The sequence below is a fragment of the Hyaena hyaena genome, unplaced genomic scaffold, assembly GCF_003009895.1.
Source record: "Hyaena hyaena isolate Hyena2069 unplaced genomic scaffold, ASM300989v1 scaffold_184, whole genome shotgun sequence".
Taxonomy (NCBI): Eukaryota; Metazoa; Chordata; class Mammalia; order Carnivora; family Hyaenidae; genus Hyaena; species Hyaena hyaena.
This window is the reverse complement of record NW_024080817.1, coordinates 302453-324132: the sequence shown is the minus strand read 5'-3', so window position 1 is coordinate 324132 and position 21680 is coordinate 302453. Positions and strand designations below refer to the sequence as shown.

Genomic DNA, 21680 nt, shown 5'->3' with positions numbered 1-21680 from the left:
TTATATCATCTAAAACACAGTGACACTAAATTATCACTTCCTGGGTGGTTTCTGGGCTCTGCGCTGTACCCAGAAGCTCTTTCTTCACATGCTGTCATTCATCCTCAAACGATTCCACAAGTTAAGTCGTATTATTTACGCTTTACAGGTTGAGATACTGAGGCACAGGAGGGCTACATAAATTGCTTGAGATCTCACTGTTAGTAAACGGTGGAGTCAGGATTCAAACGCAAGTCAGTCTGACACCAAAAATCCAGCTCCTTATCATGAAGCTGCAATCCTACCATTCCCAGGGCTTTTTGATCTATACATAACCTCTTAAAAGGGAGGAAGGGGGCGCCTGGGTGGCTTAGTCAGCTAAGTGTGTGACTTCAGCTCAGGTCATGATCTCATTGCTTGTGATTTCGAGCCCCGCAATGGGCTCCCTGCTGTCAGCATGGAGCCTGCTTCGGTTCCTGTCTCCCTCTCTCTCTGCTCCTCCCCAGCTTGTGCTTTCTCTCTGCCTCAAAACTAAATAAAAACATCAAAACAAATTTTTAAAAAGGGGGAGGAAGAGGTCGGTTAGCAAAGTAACTCCAGGGACTAAACAGGGCTTATGGGGATATGTTTTATCTACCTGTCCTGTGATGTGTTGAAAAACTGAAAGTTACAACAGGTGGAAAAGCATTAAAAATAATAAAATACAAAAGCATTAAAATATCAGAGAAGATCTATTTTTAAAAGTTCTAGGTGGGAAAACAGTACATTTTCACAAGAACGGGAATGAATTTAAAATGCTGGGTAGGGGGCAAAGCTATGGAATGGAATGTATCTAAAGGAAGAAGTTGAGTCACACTGCATCTGAGAATGAAAAAGAATTGAGCTTAAGAAAAGAAAAAAAAAGGCAAGAATCAAACAGAATTTATAATGCAGGCGATCTGTGAGGAAATAACTTTAAATCTTGTTTTCAATCTAACTGGCTGGGGTGGTGGAGCAGAAAACCTTTACCTGTGGCTCTACGAGCACAGCTAGTGAGTGAAAGACTTTGTTCCCGGCTTCTTTAGAAAATACTTGTCAGCAGTAATTGACAGAGTGCTGACCCTAGTCAGGTCTGAATCCTTGTGTCACTTGTGAGTAACCAGATGCCCTATAATTTGGAAAACATCTTAATGAAAGAAAAGACATGTTTTTAACACATCAAAGCGAAATAAGGAGTAGCTCAGAGGAGACATCCGTGGCTCTTTAACCTCAAAGCATGGGGGGAGGGCTATAGGTTCCGGTTAGCTTCCCCCCTTCCTCCTGCCTGGGGAAGAAGCCTATTGAGCTCCAGGAAAGATGGTCTCCCCAACTTCGGCTCATGGCAGCAAATGCCTGCAATGAAGAATACGTCCGTGGGGGGGTGGGGGGGAGGCAATGAGACGAACAAGGCAAAAAGGCTGGGTCTGAAGAGCAAAGTCCATCTTGCCACAATTGGAAGGGGAGGAGAAAACATTTTAATTGTTCAGGACTTGTGGCTTCTACCTCCTTTATTACCTTTTCTTTCTACTGAGTTTCCATTTAGTGGACTCAGCTTTTGTCTGTAGGAATCCAAGATGAGACCTTGTTTGCAGAGTTCATCCTTTCTGTGGTCTGGAGATTGACTGATTCTCTGCTAATCTTGTTGGTTTGATTTCAAGGTCTGGCTGGAGCAGCTCTGATGCTTGGGGACACTGTCACTACTACTATAGAATCAGGAAACTTTGAGGGTCGTTCTACGGAGACTTTTCCAGAAGGTTTCAAGCAAGGGAAATATGCCTGGGATAAATGTGTAGGCTCCTGAGGAGACACCACTCGATCATACTTCAGAGGAAACACAATGTCTTCAGAGATTTCATTAGATTTGAGAGATTCCTCAGGGAATTTTTCTTGCTTAGTGGAGGGTTCACTTTAATAAAAAGACATGTTTCTAATAATTAGAGCCTTTCATGCAATGATTCTTCACTAGAATTGTGCATGAAGACTTCTTTGGAAATTTTTTTTTCCTCAAAGATACAAATACCTGGGCTCTACTCTTAAGAGTCTAACTCAGGGGCGCGTGGGCAGCTCAGTCGGTTGGGCGTCCGACTTCGGCTCAAGTCATGATCTCACAGATTGTGGGTTCAAGCCCCACATAAGGCCCTGTGCTAACAGCTCAGAGCCTGGAGCCTGCTTCGGATTCTGTGTCTCCCTCTCTCTCTGACTCTCCCCTGCTCATGTTGTCTCTCTCTCTCTCTTTCTCTCAGAAATAAATAAAACGTTAAAAAAAAAAAGAGTCTAACTCAGTATTTCATAGTAGGACCAGGAAATGTGTCGTGAATAAGCTCCCCAGAAGATTTTGATGTCTGTCATGGTTAAGAATTCTTTATTTAATAGCTCCCCAATGCCCACTGAATGGGGAAGTTCCAACTCCTTAGCCTAGCATTCAAGTTCTCCAAGATCTGACCCCAGTTCACTTTTGTGTCTTATTCTCCCCCATTCTTCTTGAACACTTGCTCCTTCCTATAAGATAGGGTGATGATACCTTCCTAATAATGTTAATTAGAGGATTAGAAATAAGGTACACAAAAATCCAGTGTGCTCTCTGGTGCTTAACATACAGTGTTAGTAAGTCCTCGATAAGTATTCACCAAAACGAATGAATAAACAATAGTGAGACTGACTCCAAAAAGGAGTTTGTTATTAAACAGAGAGGCCAGGGGCGCCTAGGTGGCTCAGCTGGTTAAGTGTCCGACTGTGGCTCTGGTCCTGTCTATTCTCATGGGTTTGTGAGTTCCAACCCCACGTCAAGCTCTCTGCTGTCAGCTCAGAGCCCGCTTTGGATTCTCTTGGCCTCTCCCCTGCTCTCTTTGTCTTTCAAAAATAAACCTTAAAAAACAAAAAACAAAAGTGGAGAGGCCAGATACCCCTGCCCTAGGGAGACCTAGGAGGGGCCTTTGTGGCCTCTAGCCCATATCCAAATCCACCACGGTTTCTTTAGGGGAGTTTTCCATTTAGGAGTCACTCTGCTACATAGGCACAGTCAGGCTTAGAGCTTGCACTGGTCAGAGTAAGGCAAAGGGAAGTTTAAAACATGGTGAAGAAATTCTGGTTTTGACCCAAAGACAACCGAGAGCACATGGGTACAGGGTTTCTGTCTCTTCCATCCTTTGAATACTTTTCAAGGTTGGGGTCCTTTGAATAGCTGTTGAACAGCGTCAGAGCAGATGTGAAGTTTATAGTGAAACAGGAGCTTTACAGGCATGACTGACAGAAGCGGATAGGTTAGTCCAACATTTTCCAGGCTGTGAGTCGAAGTTCTGTGGGATGTGCGTGACAGCCCCAAATGCTCATAAAGGCTCCCCTTCAACTAAGACCAGGAAAGTCTAGGGGAAAGCCAGATAAAGAGATTGCCAATTTTGGCTTTCACGAAAGAATTCCCAGTCTTTAAAATGCGAACACTTGTTATAAGTCTCCTAGAGGGAGGACCTGGGAGCAGCATTTCCTAAATGTATTTAACCATGATATTTTGTTTAAAAAAATTTTTTTCAGTGTCTTAGGGGGCTAAGATTTGCAGGGACACCCTTAGGGACAGGCTGCGTGATAGTCTGGACACTTAATTTAAAAAAAAAAAAGTAAAAACGTTTTCTGGACTCTACCCCGCAATCTCCAGAAGGGCCATGCATGGCTACTAGATGTTTCAAAAGGCTCTGCAGATATTCTGCTGTGCGGCCGGAGGGGAAAACCACTGCATTAGGAGAATGGCTTTAGTTCAGAAGATCTAGGTTCGAGCCCACGCAGCACGGACATTCTATTATATTACATTTGGAAAGTGACTTAGTCTGGTTGTCTCAATTTTCCCATCCATAAAATAAAGAATTATACTCACTTACTCATATCATTTTTGGTCCAAAAGAATTAAATGAAATAATAAAGGAAAATAATTAGCATGTAGTTAAGTGCTGTTTCCAATCTGCAATTCTCAATAGCTCCAACGTAAATAAAAATGTGAAATTATTTGCTTTGTCCATCTCTGAGGCTCAGATGCCAACAATTTTTGCCCCCTCTCCGACAAGAAGGAAATAATTCTGGATCCTTATATCCTGTACTCAGACCCAAATGAGCATCAGACCATTAACAAAGATGGCGAAGAGTCTTTTGGCGATCACACCTCCGCCTTCTGGAACATAGTTCCCTATCTTTCAAAATCTCTACTTCCAAGAGATCATCTACACCAGTCCAAGAAACTGAAATCTGGTTTCAGAGTATAAATGAAATGATGTCATCGTGAGCTTGCATCATATCCCCTGAAAAGGTCCGCCATTTGGCCAGCAGCAGCTGTCTGTGGTCTTCTGTTGAGGTAGTTTTAAAAATACAAACTTCAATGGTATTTCTATTTCTATGAGGGCAGATGTAATGGGATTTTTATTGGCATTGTAACAGTTGGTGTCTTCATGCTCTCTTTCCTTTTTAATAAGCCCTTCAGTGTCTTATTCTATTAAATGGACTTTATTAAACTTAGTACTGTGTGTGTATGTGTGTGTGTGTGTGTGTGTGTGTGTGTGTAATGACAGCTACCCTCTGGGGAGAAATGTATACACAGATTTGACTCTGACCCAGACAAGTGCCTTTGTGTACGAATAGACTGGGTATAGATAATTCCAGTCTTATAAGTGGATGTTATTCCAAAGTTCATTTGTAAGTCAGTAGTTGGGAACTTGGAACACATTTGCTCATAAAAGAAATGTTCTACATGGTGGAGGGAGGCCCGGCCAGCCCACAAGAGCCTGTTTAACTCCTACGGCACCTGAAGTGGAGTTGTTATTAACTATGGAGAACAATGTTTCCATGGGAACACATTTTCAGAGCTCGCCTGCTTAAGGTTGAGAACCACTGACTGTAAAATTTTAACTCACCTCCTAAATCACTTCTTCCTTTTTCCTTTAATAAATTACCAAGCAGAGGAGCTATTCTTACCACAAATTGTTTCTTGAATATATTAGGCTAAAATAATATTTTTTTCCCTCCTTCTGTTCTATGCACTTTGCAACTTTAGCAAAAGGGGTGCATGTAACATGGGAACAGTTAGTTCCTTTAAACATTCCTGGACTTCCTCAAACTTCGGTTCTTGTCCCTTCTTGCCTCCCTCTGCATGTCATAGCCAGTCAGCTAGCGGCAGAGAGGCAGCTGTCACTCGTTATGTTTGTTTTCACATCAAAATTGTTTGTTTTTTTCCCTACCTTATCAGTCCCTTGAGTTCTTAGGACGTGCCTTGTAACTCAATGGAAATCTGAAATAACCAAGTAATGAAATATATTCTAGGTCACATGGACCACAGGAATCAGAAATGCTTCAACTACACCATACACAGATTGTGCTACAAGTTGTATAACTGTATCACAGAATTACAGGGCTGGAAAGAACTTTGGGAGATTGTCTAGTCTGTTCCCTGGCTTCCAGACAAGCCAATCATTCCAAACAGATGAGAGCTAACCTCTCGTTTAGAGGAAGAGGATGACTTTGTCTTTAACCCTTTCTAGATTTAACAATGTATATACCATTAAGAAATTATTGTTATTTTTAAGTCTAAAATATGTCCCTTGACAGTTACAACTGTATTTTACTTTCTCATGTTTGCTTCTCATAGGAAACAAAGTAGGTTCATCTGTGCAAAACCCCAGCATATTTAAACACATCTGTTGTCCTCTCTCTTCTCGGGCATTCCTGAACATCCCCGCGTCTAATACTTTAGTTACCTTTTTCCTGGTCTTTCTGGGTTGTTTGTCCCCTTTTCGCAGTGGGAATGAAGCTACAGTGTTTGATGAGGCATCTGAGAATGAGCATAGTTTGCATGCATAGGAATATTTAAATATAATCTGATAAGCAGACCCAAAGACCTAGGACTCCAAGGAAAACCAAATGTGATAATTGAAATAAAATTGCAATAACATAGGCTATTTATTTATAGCCACTCTCTTTCAGGCAGTGAGAGGGGCATAGCCAGCCGGGTAATATTAGCTTTTTGATCAGGTAAGGAAATTAAAGAGAACCTCCCTCGATTAAAGTTATTCATAAAATGTGATATCCTTAAATGTCACCAAATATACTGTTTTCTACCAAAAGCCTACCACACAACCCATAAGGGTGGATCTCTAAATTTGTTTTGCTAATTGGGAGTGACAATTCAAACTTGATACTCAGAGAGCCTTTCACAGAAGTTTTCAAAGGCATGGGCTTTTTGATCTCTACACTGGAAGACACTGAACATACTGGCTTTACAGCAAGGACTGTCAGCTATGCTAGGGTTTTAAAAGAGTCCTACTAGCCCCCAAGATAAAAGAGAATGATAGGCTATCATAAATTAATAATGAGATCCCTTCTGTTTGTGAGGTTTCAAATGCCTTAAAGGTGAGGATTATGTCAGAAAGAGGTGGACATGTGTAAACATTTTCATTAATTGTGGTTTCATTCCTATGGTAAACCATGTGCCATGTTTATTCCCCATTTCCATCCTCACTGGGTGGTGGGATGGGTAATATTACATGTCTGCTTGAGTGACCAAGGGGTACCCATATTAAATAATATCTGTGGGTGTGTCTGTGAGGCTGTTTCCAGATGAGATTAGCATATGAATCCATGGACTCAGTAAAGTAGATCCCACGTGATACAGTAAAGTAGATCACCCTCCCCAGAGTGGGTGGGCACCATCCAATCCCTTGAAGCCCTGAACAGCAAAATATCTAGAGAAGAAGGAATTCTCCCGGGTTTTCCTGCCTCACTGATTAAGCTGGGATATCATGTCTTATCTTCTCCTGCCCTTGTACCGGGATTTAAATCACTGACTCCCCTGGTTCTCAAGCCTTCACATTTAGATTGAAATTGAATTACACCAATGGCTTCCCTGGGTCTCTGGCTTGCAGATGGCAGACTGTGGGACTTCTTGGCCTCTGTTATTGGATAAGCCAATTCCTCATAATAAACCTCTATCTATCTATCTATCTATCTATCTATCTATCTATCTATCTAGATATCTCCATTCTACTGGTTCTGTTGTCTAAGAAACCCTGACCTATGCTGGTGGCTACTCATACATCCTAACTATCTAAGGGGACAGAAGCAACTTTTATGAGACCAGGCAAACAAATCTGACCCTGTAAAATGATCGTGCGAGCACTACAGCTAACTTCTGTACATGAGCAAAGCACCTCAATGGAGACTGTTGACCCTGCCTTTGTATCAGCTTACAGAGTAAAATCTGTCTTCGTAGCTCCCTAAAGGACTACAGCACCCCTAATCTACTGCCAGCGTGTCCACTTGCATCAGTTGGCTACATTAAGACATAATTCTTGGGGCATCTGGGTGGCTTAGTCAGTTAAGCATCTAACTTTGGCTCAGGTCATGATCTCAAGGTTCGTGAGTTTGAGCCCCGCATTGGATGAGTTGGAGCCCCACTTCGGGTGAGAACAAGCCCTGCGTTGGGTGAAAGCTCTCTCCCTCTCTTTCCCTCTCTTGCCACTTGTGGGATTCTCTCTCCTTGTCCCTCACTCATCTGAGCCCTCTCTCTCTCGCTCTCAAAAAAAAAAAAAAAAAAGACAATTCTTCCTGGGAAATGGAGCAATTCTTTGGCTTCCATTGAATATGCCAAATGCTGCTTTGGAAGTTCAAGACGCCCTGAGCCCACTCACAGTAAGAAGTTCCTGCCCCATCACCTAATCAGATTCTTAGCCCAAAGAGAGCTTTCTCTTCAGTATAACCATAAAGACTCAGGGAAATTGTGAAAAAATGGAAAAGAAGAAATAATTAAAATAGTTTTCTTATTTTTGTCGTCAGGATGTCAGCGTTATTTATAGCTCAGTGGTGTAACTATTTGACAATTATGCATTGCTAATTTTAGCTAAATAGATATTGACGAGTGTATACTGTCCTCCATCCATCTTAGTAAAAGTATCCCTTCAGGGTAACTTCCCGTCTAAAGACTGCCTTCAGACTTTAACCTACACTTCCTTCCACAGGAGGGCAAAAATACAGAACGACATTGCAACTCTGTTATTCAGTTGTTAGGTGTTTGCAGCATGTCTGGTAAGGCACCCACTAATTACACAGATGAATCCACACAAAGCACACTTTAACCATGGGCAAAGACAACTTACTTGTTCATTTTTAGTAAGCCTGGTTTTGTTGTGAATGTCTGACGTGACCAAATTGAATCCGTGCTTCTCTGACAAGATTCTCAGAAGCAAGACCACAGTACGACTCCCACACTTGCCTACTCTGTTGTACACCACCTGGCTCGGAAAAGGTAGCACCTGGGAAAGAACGAGAGAGCAAATATGAGACTTTGGGTTAAAATACTTAGGATTCTTTCCTCAATTTCAGGACAACAATTGTGTGATCAATCTAAACGAGAAGGGTCTATGTCAAGTCAAAGAGAACAGGAGCAACGAACTCATGGTTTTCCTCATAGTATGACCTGAGAGAAACAGTGGACTCATTACCTTTCTGCACTGATACTTAAAACTGGTTAAGCTTTTATGCCAACCTTAAGCCTAATTATGAAGCCTCTTTTGTTTCTTCTTAGGAACAAAATATATAAATATGTGCTTTGATGACAATATGCTCTTGCAAGTTATGTTATGCTTCCTTGGAACTTAACTTGTAGAGTGCCCAAGGAAAAATACAGAAACTGAAAATTGAGACATCAATAAAAACTCACTCTTTCAAAGTGGGCCATTCAGTGGTTTTAATTATTCACAAAGTTGAGCAACCATCACCACTATCTAATTCCAGAACATTTTCATCATCCCTGAGAGAAACTCCGTCCCCATTAACAGGCCCTTTTCATTTCCCTCACTACCCTGGTCCCGTGAAACCTTTTATCTACTTGCTGACTCTATGGTTTTGCCTACAGTATTCTGGACATCTCCTACAAATTGAATCATACGATATGTGATCTTTTGCGTCTGACTTCTTTAAATTAGCATAATGTGCTCAATGTTTATCTATACCATAGTATGAATCTGTACTTTATATGGCTGAATAATATTACATTGTATGGATATACCATATCATGTTTATACATCCCTCAGTTGATGGACATTTGGATTGTTTCCACATTTCGGGTACCATGAAAAATGCTGCAATGAACATGTGTGTATGTTTTTGGGTGAACATATGTTTTTGATTCACCTTGAGTCTATCCTAGGAGTGGAATTGCTGGATCCTATGGCAATTCGGTTTAATTTTTTGAAGCACTTCCAAACCATTTTCAATACAGCTGCACCATTTTATATTTCCACCAGCAACGCATAAGAGTTCCAATTTCTCCGCATCCTTGCCAACACTTGTTATTGCCTGTTTTTTTAATAGTCATCCTAATGGATGTGAAGTGGTATCTCACTGTTTTGATTTGCATTTCCCTGATGACTAATGCTGTTGAGCATATTTCATGTGCTTATTGGACATTTGATGTTTTTTTTGGAGAAATGTCTATTTAAATCTTTTGCCCATTTTTTTTTTCTTTTTTTTTTTTTTTTTAAAACTACGTTTTTTTTTTTTTTTTAATGTTTTATTTACTTCTAGGAGAGACAGAGAGAGAGACAGCGTGAGCAGGGGAGGGTCAGAGAGAGAGGGAGTCACAGACTGAAACAGACTCCAGGCTCTGAGCTGGCAGTCAGCACAGAGCCCGACGCGGGGCTCGAACCCACGAACCGCGAGATCATGACCTGAGCGAAAGTCGGACGCTTAACCGCCTAAGCCACCCAGGCGCCCCAATCTTTTGCCCATTTAAAAACTGGGTTATTTGTCTGTTTAATTATTGAGTTTCAAAAGTTCTATATTTATTCTGGATTTGCAAACATATGATGTGCAAATATTTTCTCCATTTCTATGGGTTTTCTTTTCATTTTCTTGACTGTGTCTTGTGAAGTACAAAAGTTTTTAATTTTGATGAAGTTCAATTCTTTAGTGACTTGTGCTTTTGGTATCATATCTAAGAAATCATTGCCTAACCCAAGAATGCTTTCTCCTAAGAGTTTTATATTTTTAGTGGAAACATTTAGGTCTTTAATTCATTTTGAGTTTATTTTGTGTGTGATGTGAGCTAGTGATCTAACTTCATTAGTTTGCATGTGAATATCCATTTGTCCCAGCATCATTTATTGAAGACTTCTCTTTCTCCATTCAATTGTCTGGCATCCTGTTGAAAATCCACTAACCATAAATGTATTAGTTTATTTCTGGGCTCTCAATTTTACCCCATTGATCTATGTGTTTATTCTTATGCCAACACTGCAGAGTCTTGATTACTACTGCTTTGTTGTAAGGTTTGAAATTGAAAAGGATGAATCCCTCTAATTTTGTTCTTTGTCAAGACCGTTTTTGGCTTTTCTGGATCCTTCGCATCCCATATGAATTTTAGGACCAGCTTGTCAGTTTCTGCAAAAAAGACAGTTGAAATTTTGATAGGGATTGTGTTGAAACTGAAGGTTAATCTGGGGCCTACTAACACCTTAATAATAGTTTTCCAGTCCATGAACATAGGATACCTTTCCACTTCTTTAGTTCTCATTTCATTTGTTTCACTGATGTTTTGTAGTTTTCAGTGTACAAGCCTAATACTCCTTTTATTCTTTTTGACGCTATTACAAATGGAATTGTTCTCTTAATTTCATTTGTATTGACTGTCCACTGATAAAAACACAGTTTATTTTTGTATATTTATCTTGTGTTCTGAAATCTTGCTGCATGCATTTATTAGCTCTAATAGCTTTTTTGTGTGGAATCTTTAGGAATTTCTATACACAAGATCATGTCTTCTGAAAACAGAGATAGTTTCCCAATATGGATGCCTTTTCTTTCTTTTTCTTTTTTTTAAAGTTTACTTATTTATTTTGAGAGGCACATGAGCAGGGGAGGGGCAGGCAGGGAGGAAGAGAGAGAGACCCAAGCAGGCTCTGCACAGTCAGTGCAGAGCCCGACATGGGGCTTGATCTCATGAACCACAAGGTCACAACCTGAGCTGACAGCAAGAGTCAGATGCTTAATTGACTGAGCCACCTAGGTGCTCCTCTTTTGTTTTTCTAACTGCTCAGTTTAAATGATTCTGAGACACTAAGAAGTCATTATGAAAGGAATCTGACTAAATACTTATGTCCCCAATAAAAATATTTCCATTTGAATGCTCAGCATTGAATAAAAACGGACAAATGATAATCAAGAGTCCTTCCTTCAGCACATACTCATAACAGAAGGCCACAAAAAGGCTCAAAGCTAAAGAATATAGTATAATATAAACATAAGTAAACCCCAAACTTGCCTACTGTATGTAATATGAGTTTTGCCTCTGTAATTATAGGCTTACTTATTTTTCTGAAATATTTTATAGGCAGAGCAGCATTTCATAAATTTGGAGCTTAAAGGTTAACTGTCATTGGAGTAACATCATATCTGTACCACTCAGTTAGCAACCAGTCATGTACCATTTTGATATAATTCTTCCAGAATGTTTTTTTTTTTTAATGAGTATCACCTTGTTACTGTAGGACCAGTCAATATCTTCTACTGTGTGTCCTCATACTGCCTAGAATATACCATGTATATAAATATAAGGCTTCAACAAACATTGATTGGTTGGATGCTATGAGGGCTTTAATATGCTGTTTGACAGTGATTAGTGCAATGGTTTTGCTAAAATGTGAGACCAGGAGAATCTTCAAATACAGCTGATCTTTCTAACCAAATGCTAATGAAAGGCATCAGGGTAAAAAGATAATCATTCTAATAGGTCATTTTACTTAGGGCTTTCTCAGTGAGTACCCCAAAATTAGTGCTCTCTGGCAACAGCTGCAGAAGTTCAGATATTCAGATAAATCAGATATGTTCTTCCTCATGAAGTTATGATCCAGGGAGTCTGAACTATAACAGGACATTAATAGTGTTTGTAAGCTGTACTTTCCATAATAACCAGGCTGGAGTTTAGACTACAGTTGTGACAGAGCTGCCAATATAAACACAAACTTTAATTTCTTTCAAGAAATAAACTGCTTAACAATTGGGATGAATGTGTCTTTCCTTGTCCTCTAGCCCAGTACAGAACAGCGAGGGAGAGTGTTCGTTCCGTCCGAATTGCTGACCAAGAAGATGAGTTACCACCTACACAAGCACTTTATTCCAAGAGTACAGGTGTATCTTAGAAGATTTAAATGAAGAACTGAGAGCCACTTAGTTACAAACCTTTGGTGAAAACACTTAATTTCTCCTGAATTTCTCGGGGAATTACACAATAGCAGGTTTCCCATCTATTTCTTTTTGCTAATAACTAAAGATATTATATACCTTCCAGTTATGTGTTAGATTTTTAAAAATTTTCATTCCAATTCTTTCACTAGTCTTGTGGGAGGCTCTCAAATAACAGTTACAAATACTTGTTATTTGGGGCGCCGGGGTGGCTTGGTTAAGCGACCGACTTCAGCTCAGGTCATGATCTCTTGGTTCACAGGTTTGAGTCTCCCGTCGGGCTCTGTGCTGACAGCTCAGAGACTGGAGCCTGTTTCAGATTCTGTGTCTCCCTCTCTCTGCCCCTCCCCAACTCATGCTCTGTCTCTCAGAAAATGAATAAACATTAAAAAAGTTTTTAATAAAATATTATTATTATCATAACAATTATATGTTATTTAAGAACATTTTTGTCATGACAAGAAAAAATTCTTTAACTATATATGGTGATGGATTTAACTACATTTATCATGGTGATCATTTTGCAATGTATACAAATAGCAAATCATAATGCCGTACACCTGAAACTAACATAATGTTATATGTCAATCCGAACTTGGTTAAAGAAAAACACTTCCATAAAACAAAAATCCCCTATACTGTTCCTCCTGCAGCTGTATCTACAATAATATTTGAAAAGAAAAGAGAGCTTAACATTCCCACTGTGACTCTATTTTGCCATTTCTGTACAACACCAAAATACGGCTACAGGGTACAAAAACTGAGCTAGAAAATGTGTTTTCAGATGCAGCTTCTGGAATCAGTCTTGTGATTGTTGAAGACACAACATCTATCATCACAAACATAAACCTTTCTCAAAGTTAGGATGGGGCTTTTAAATCATTTTCTAAAAGAACCTAGGTAATGCTCTGGAAATTGGCAAGTTTAGCAGGCCAGATCAATGTGCTGATGTTGGATAAGGTGTTAAGATTAGGAACGGCAACAAGTCGATTCATCCCCGCTTTGGTACAGCTATAGACCTGCTCCTGAAGGTCTGCTTTAAAAATCATTGTTGGGGTGCCTGGGTGGCTTAGTCGGTAGAGCGTCCGACTTTCGCTTAGGTCATGATCTCGCGGTTCGTGGGTTCGAGCCCCGCGTCGGGCTCTGTGCTGACTGCCAGCTCGGAGCCTGGAGCCTGCTTCGGATTCTGTGTCTCCCTCTCTCTCTGACCCTCCCCTGCTCACGCTGTCTCTCTCTCTCTCCTAGAAATAAATAAAAATAAAAAATAAAAAAATAAATAAAAATCATTGTCATTTTTTATTTGAAGTGTTGGTTCTGGAAAAGTAAGGGGAAAGGAACCGATTTTTATGAAAGGCTGACCCTGACCCTGTGCTAGGCTTGTGCCCTGTAACGGCTTTTAATCCTTGTTAACAATACTGAGTCAAAGAGTGTAACTGTCTTCACTCTAGCTGTGCATTTCTCTAGAAGGTTAAATTATCAAATAATTTAAGCATCATTAATTGCCCCTAAGGGACTCCCAGTGTGCCCCCTTCTTCTCTATAGATCACAGATTCACAGAGCAACAGAGTTGGAGGTCTAGAGAAATTTAGAATAGTCCACCCGCTCCAATCCCTTCCCCACCCCAGCACCCCTCCTCTTTATCATCGTCACACTCAGTCTAATCTGTGTTTGGCTTGGCCAGGGCTTTCTTTTATGTTGCCTTTTCATCCTCTCGAGTACCCTGTGAGGGAGATATCATGACTATTTTTAGATGAACAAACTGAGGCTCAGAGAGATCATTCAGCATTTTTGAGGTCAACAAGCGGCACATAACAACTAAAGCCCAGCTCACAGGGCCTCTGACCCCTACAACGACTCTCTAATATGTAACATCAAATGGTGAAAATAATTTTGAGTGTGACCTATGTGAGAGTGACCATTTCCTATTTTATATCTTGAATATGTCCACCTTCATTAAATGCTATTTCTCAACAGTCAACCATGTCAACCAGTGTCACTGGCCATCACACATCCATTACCCAAGTCCTTGGAATGTTCGGGTGGAACTGACAGGAATCACACAGCCTCTCCTTCTCCTTCCAGAGCACATGTTGTAGAAGCGAATGTAATCCCAGAACATCAAAGCAGCTAACGGGTGAAGGAGAGTAGGAGAATGTAGTTTTCCCTTCACTCCGCCCTCTAGTCTACTGTAGGCAATCACAGGGCCTTGCGTATTATGAACCACTTCCACCAGGAAAGGGAAAAACAGGAAGCAGTAAGTCATAGTAAACCACATATGCAATCCCAAATATGCCTGAAATGTCTATCAAGACAAGCAAATGCCCCTCAAATTATATACCGAATGACTTTTAAAGCCCTCTTAGGGTCAACTTCAACATTGCCATTTTTTTTCAACAGATATTTGCCAAGTATCAGGCAGAAAACTATACCCCAACTGGAATATCACCATTATTGTTTGCAAACAAATTTCTAACACTTCCTCTTTCTTTGGATGCCCTGTAAAGAAGTACACACTAAAAGTCCTCATCCTCCCCCACTCCCCAAATGATTCTTCATTCTTGGCAACTATGGTTCTATGAATGTTATGTCTGTGGTTTCTATTTTATGGCCAATTTGTAAAAGTGAAGGGAGAGCTCCAAAATAGTTCACTCTATGAATTATATATTTTTATGTTGCCTGCCTTGTAAGTTCTGCAAATGCCACAAATCCCCAGGGGCTGACAGGCTTGTGTAGAACATGCCAAATAAACAGAAGTCTTTCCAAAATCCTGAGCACAACAGTAACTACCACCAGATGACGTGCACGATTTCAATCGCCTGTCCCTGATCTGTGATGGGAAGGAGGACAAAGAAGACTTTCTAGGTAAAAAAGCAAGCTTGGTCTGGACCAAGACTTTCATAGTGTATGATTACAGGAGTCCCTGGGGACCGGTCTCCTTGGAAGAATTAACATCAATCCTGCTTTTAAGTCTTTGCAAAATGACATTTAATATGGTATGTTACAAGCTGTGGTTCCCAAATGGCTGTATATTTGAATTACCTGTGGAACTTTAAAACTACAGATTTCTGGGCACTGTTCTAAGGCTAACTGCAACAGAAAGTCTAGGATGAGGGTCAGGAATCTAGCTCTAAAATGCTCCTGGGGTCCTCTGCTACCACGAAGGAGCTAAGGTCGGGGAGAGGGTTGCCTGTGTAAACGCTGGAAAGGAGAAGGTGAGAACACCGCCCCCTCTTCCTTGGGTCTCCCTGGAGTGCCCGTGGCCTCCAACCCATAGTTAAAAGTCAATGATTAGCCCGATAAATGTTCACACTATATTAATGCCTACTTACCTAGAATGGTTAGAATAGGTGTGCTGGTTAACTGAATGTGTACATTAACTGAAATCTACACTAACCATCGTCAAAGCATTAGACGTCAAAATATTAGTACTAATATTATGCTGAAGATGGAATTGCTTTCTTTGAGGAACAAAACTGCCCCTTGTATTTTACAGCCCCTCTGTCCCATGGTTACTCAGACCGATATGGGGACAGTCACAGTCAGGACTTTGTGAGTCCTGGACTCAGGGACACTTCTGTTTCTCGTTGTCCCTGTCCACACGACTTTGTTTTGAGAGAGAGTGAGAGTGTGTGTGTGTGTGAGAGAGAGAGAGAGAGAGCGCGAGCATGCAAGCAGGGGAGGGCCAGAGGGAGAGAGAGAATCTAAAGCAGGCTCCTCACTCAGCGTGCAGCCCAGTGCAGGGCTCCATCTCACAACCATGAGATTATGACCTCACCCAAATCAAGAGTCAGTTGCTTAACAGACTGCACCACCCAGGTGCCCCAAGGCTCTGAGTAGCTGTTCACATCCATTTGGTGAGTCCTCCATTTAAAGTTCCCTAGGACACTGTGGTGCTAGGAGCCATCCACGTCATACATTCCTCATCCATAAAAGTGGAAGATTGGGTTGTAAGCCAATGAACGATCCTCTCTTCTTTAATGATTATTCACTTTAATCTATATTGCCATTAAGATAGAGCCTGAAAAGCCTTAAAACTTAAAACGAGATTTTAGTATTTTTCCTTGTTAAATATATTCATAAAAGAAATACACAAAAATCTGGTTCCAGCATTTTGTGCGGAAAACATGGGTACCACCTGCAAGGTGTACACAGTCTTCTTTCGGAACCTTTGTCATTTCTGTCCCACGCTTGTTTGGGCCGCTCACGTAATAAATCTTTTGTGTTCTTCTTAGGTTTCTCTTCCTTTCCACAGTTTTAATCACTTCCAGCTCTCTGCTGATTTTAAGACCATCACCAAACACCACAGCCTGCACAACACAAGGCTTCAGGCTCCCTGCTGTGCTTTCCAGGCCGCGGGAGCCCTTGTCGCTGACTTCTGACCATCAAACCATTGTAGGACCTCTGACAAATGCATGTCCACTCGGTAATCACCATCAACTCTCCAGACCCTCGGGGTAATTTCCTCCACACGACAGGAGGAAACACATGGGACCCATTTAAGAACTCTATTTTTCTCTCTTGAATAGAAAGTTCTTTCTATTCACAGCTCTCAAATGCCATCCCTGTGTCTTCTAATTATTCATAACCTGTCTTTTCCCAGAAGGCTTGCCAAATCTGAACCTTATGCTTTCTCCTTTCTCCCTTGAAACTTGAAACAATTTCATGTTTAGTGCTATCTACAGAAAGACGAAAGCTACAAATCCATTACAAGCCAATCTGTTTTATTTCTGTAATAGATGGGATATTTTATGTGCATAGTGGCTACTTAAAAAAAAAATCTATTAAACAGACTGTTTGGATAAAAATACTATTCAGGGTTGTTTTAGAACCAACGCTGTCCTATTTGTCATTACTAATGATGCTTTTTTGGTTTTCTTGTCTCTAAAACTATAAGGTAAACCTATCAATTTTTCTTAACACAATATTTTTCAATATCTTGAAACACTCTCGTTTGCTCTATTACATAAGAAAAAGTTTGGTGATGTGGAGAAAGTTCCCTGGATTGAAAATCATAAAACTTTGGCTTTCTCCTTGGCCAAACTAGTTGAGGGACCTTGAGTAAGTGACTTTGAACAACTTCTCCAGGTCAAAGTTTCCACAAATGTAATTGGGATATTGAACCGAAAGATTTCAAGGCTCCTCCCTATTCATATCCCATGATTTTAAGGCAGGTTGTACAATACTTACAGGTGTTATCTGGGGGGTTATCTGAATGTCACCTTGCACTTTTAAATATTCATTCCATTCTGGTCTATCTAATGTCCTTATCTCCATTATATACATCATTATGTTATTTCCAGGAATGTAATACCCTTTATACTATAACAGAATCCTCATACAAAGAAGCAATTTTCACAAGGAGCCAGAAGCAATTTTTGGATGTGATGATTAAACCATCATAGTTGGAACACTGAAGTATTCTTCAGAAAAAAAAAGATTTCTAGTCTGATTAAAAACTCGAATTTCAGGTGACCTTGGGTGAATGCTATCAATGCCAGAGACAAGATGAGTACTTTCAAATTTTGAATTGACAAATGCCACACACACACACACACACACACACACACACACACACAAATACAGATTAAGGAAAGGCAGATTCACTTTTAATTGTGCAACATTCTTTATGCTTCTTTGTCTGGTCAGTATACAAATCACAGGCCAGAGGAAGCCCCTAATGTGGGTATCTCACAACTGCAGTAGTTTACAGTTTCTAAAATTCAAACCTCAGTTTAGCATGTAGAAAATGGAGTGTGTGGAATACTCGGATGTTTGACAGAAAAGAGAACTGACGTCCATGTGCCACATATATGAAGCGTGAGCAGAATGTGGAGGATGCGTAAGTGTTAGAGGCTAAATGCCTTGAAGAAATATTTCAAAGTGTTTACATGAGACTTAGTCTTGCTTCTACATATACAGAGTAGCCCCACTGACCCAGTGCTTAGATCCCCTGCCTGCTCTTCTAAGAGCCCTTATTTAAACCTTCTTGATGGCTCTTATAATGAAAATCAAATGGAGAAACTCAATATGGGTTTGGCATTCCTATTTAACCTGCATCTTCCTGTGCATGTGTGTATATGTGGCTTGTGTGTTTAGTTGGGCTCAAAGACACTGTAAGTAACATTGCTGTAGTAAATCTGAGCCAATTTCAGCCATTTTCAGCATTTTCTTATATGCCATGTATTCTGTAATTTACAAGTTCCTTATTAAACAAAACTCAAAAGGAGAGTCGCAGATTTATTAAAAAGAACAAAGAATGATTTGGTCCTCAAATCAGTTCTAGATCTAGAGCTGTTCCATTTTTGTTATTAATCAATTCAATTGACTTTTATATTAACTTTTGGACTAGGATATGGAATTCTGCAGATACTTTTGGGTAGATAATCTTTCTACCAGACCCACATGCTTAGTTTTTAACTCTCCATTCAGATCTAGAACACATTTTGTTTTAATCATGTTCATCTCCAAATAAAACATGCATAGACATTTTAGTTTATACAGACATTTAAGGGTTAAGAGTCTGCTTTGAAGTTTCATTTTTTTATGTGTTCCTTTTATCCTATTTTTAAAAAAGAATTTATATTCTGAGCCCAATCTAAAAACTACTTTGTTATAATGCAATAGAGGAGAAATGTTGATTATTGATTGTAAGTTTCAAAATTACAGCAGGTATTGCTGGCATGGGCCGACCATTCAATGTAGAAAGGTCTCCTTTGAATGTGGGGAAGTGGGAAGGGAGAAGAGTCAATTATTCTCATTACGAATGTCCCAAGAGAAGACTGTCCTCCCTGCAAATAGTATAAATGCTGGGGAACTGCCATACTTGGCTGTCAGTAACCCCCTCTCTCATCAAAGCACTGTGTAAAAGTCTGAAGACCAAAGGCTTAGATTCACTGTTCATTGTGAACCACATCATTATTTTCCATTTAAAATGCCTGAATCAAATTTTAGTTTGAGTGTGAATTTGTAGCAAGAAATTTATTCTTGGATTCAAATAACCATTGTTTAAATTCCTTGGCTAAGTTTAAGGTTTTTATAACACAGCCCACAACTTAAAATAGTGTAGCAGATTGGTACAGAAATGGCCTCAAATTAATCCCACTTCCCTACATCCATGCAAAAGTGTCACCTCGTTCCACATGGACCTTGAACCTGGCCACACAAATCTGCTTTGATCAACAGGACAGTAGGCAGCACACAATGCCAGCAGAGGCTTGAAAAGAGCTTGCACGCTGAGTCTGGATCCTGTTTGCCTCTGGGAGCCTTTCCCCTACAATATGAACTTAGGCTAGCTTAGAGACGCTGTAGAATACTGACAACTCTGTGACTAAATTCAACAGATGATTCCTGAGCTCTTACTGAGTGTCTGCCATTTGGTTAGCAGCATGATATGACTCGATTATTGTGATAATTAGATTGTCTCCGAGTAGGCTCTAAATTCCATGATTGTAGGGGTATATCTGCTTTTCCTTATTTCCACATCTTTAGTACCCAGCTCAATGCCTGGCATGTAGCAGGTATGCAACAAATAGCTATTAAATGAATGAATACAACAAAGGCTATGACAAATACCCTGCTTCATGTGTACTCACGATCTAACAAGGAAATTGAACACTGGCCGGCTTGTTCTCATGCCCTGTGGAAGTGCCTCACTATAGGTGTGAACACAGTAGTAGGAGAAGAGGAAGAAGGGGTGATGAACTTGGCTTAACAGGCTCAAGGGAACTTTCATAGAGAACATGACATTGGAGCTGGACCTTGGTATTTCTAGAAACTGTGTAGCCTCAATTTAGTCATTCTCCCTTTGCCAAAGTACAGCTACCTGATTCTTCTTGGTTTGAATTAATAAGGAATTTTCTAGACCTCCATGTTTGACTTGACTATGTAGAGTTGGCTTCTTGGAATTTTTCATATTCCTGTGTGTGTGTGTGTGTGTGTGTGTGTGTGTGTGTGGCATAAGTGATATGCAAGGAAAATACACCATATTAAGTTCATCAACTCTCTGGACTAGTGTTGCCTCATGCCCACCAGATATTGAGAGACAGGACAGAGAAACTGAGGACCTGCAGCTGTAAGAACACTTGGCTTAACCGTGGCTACAGAATTTCCATGATTATGGGGTGCATAGGTGGCTCAGTCAGTTAAGCATCCAACTCTTTGATTTGGCTCAGGTCATGATCTCACGGTTTGTGAGATTGAGCCTTGTGTTGGGCTCTGAGTTGACAGCAGGAAGCGTGCTTGGGATTCTCTCTCTCCCTCTCTCTCTGCTCCTTCCCCCACTCATGCTCTGTCTCTCTCAAAATAAATAAGTAAACATAAAAAAAAGATTGTCCATGATTGTTTTATGTAATATCTCCATGTATCAGTGAAGTTGCTTTTGTTTCAGGTAACAGAAAACCCAACCTAATTCAAACAATAAGGAAAACATATTCTCCTACAAATAAAAGAAAATATATTCTCTTTCAAAATAGAAGTTATTAGGTATCGAGGTTTTAGGATTCATTCCTTATTTTTGTTCCATCCAGCTATGCCATCACGGTAAGTCAATATTGTGCCCAGATTAGTGTTCCTCGTGTTTCATGATGGCTGCTGCAATTCCAGCCATTACATGCAGAATAACAAAATCCAGGGGAAGAAGAGACTATCATTCTTGGATGTTTCCCTTAAGATCTGAAAATTTTACCTACAAGGTCATGAGAAAATTTCCCCTCACGTTTCCTTGGCTAGGTCCAAGCCAGCAGCCCACTCTCCACTAACCATTAGCAAACAAAATGAAACAGTAATTATTGCCTTAAATTACTTAGTTACCCTTGAGCTGAGGATGGGATTACCTTTCCCATAGGGTAAAATTTAAGCAAAGTCGGATTTCTGCTAAAGAGGAGGAGACTGTGGGGAAATGGATGTGGGGTATGCAAGTAACAGAGTCTGTCTGCTAGAGCATAGTACTCAAAGGGCCTATTGTTCTTGATCCTTCCAAAAGCCTTTCTTGAAAACCTCATTCCTCAACTACAGTAGAGAGTGTAAGAAAGGTAGACACAGAGAACACTGCTCAACAACAAGGTTCTACTTACTGGCTCTGTCCCCACACTGTCCTCATCCCCTTGGCACATATTTGCTGATAGCTGGAGAAGGGGACAGATGACATACATTCCCTTGTAAATAAGACAACATCACCCCCCACACACTGACACGAGATGAAGAGTTAGCAACAAGGTGAACTTGAGCTGTAAGATGAACTCCATAAAAGAATTTAGAATTCATAAGGTATTTTTAGCTAGAGATGATAATAAGACATTTAAATTGCTCTCAGATGAAGAAATGTCATACCACCTACATGTTGGAGGCTTTTCACAAGTACATCTTTTTCCTAAATGGATTAATTTTGAATAAGTGTGCCATGGAATGTAGACCCAATCCACCAGCATGGAGAGGAGTATGCTGGCTGGTGTTTTCATTCTACACTTGGCTCTGGG

At 40.3% G+C, this 21680-nt stretch overlaps 1 protein-coding gene across 2 annotated transcripts in view; it reads right to left on the bottom strand.

Annotated features, from left to right (window-relative positions):
• The window catches only part of UST (uronyl 2-sulfotransferase), a 302745-nt gene that overhangs the window by 119126 nt on the left and 161939 nt on the right, over positions 1–21680 (bottom strand). For both annotated transcript variants that reach the window (XM_039240941.1, XM_039240940.1), the window contains exon 3: positions 8124–8279. In XM_039240941.1, the coding sequence (XP_039096872.1) occupies positions 8124–8279 (156 nt within the window). The remainder of the gene's footprint in view (positions 1–8123; positions 8280–21680) is intronic.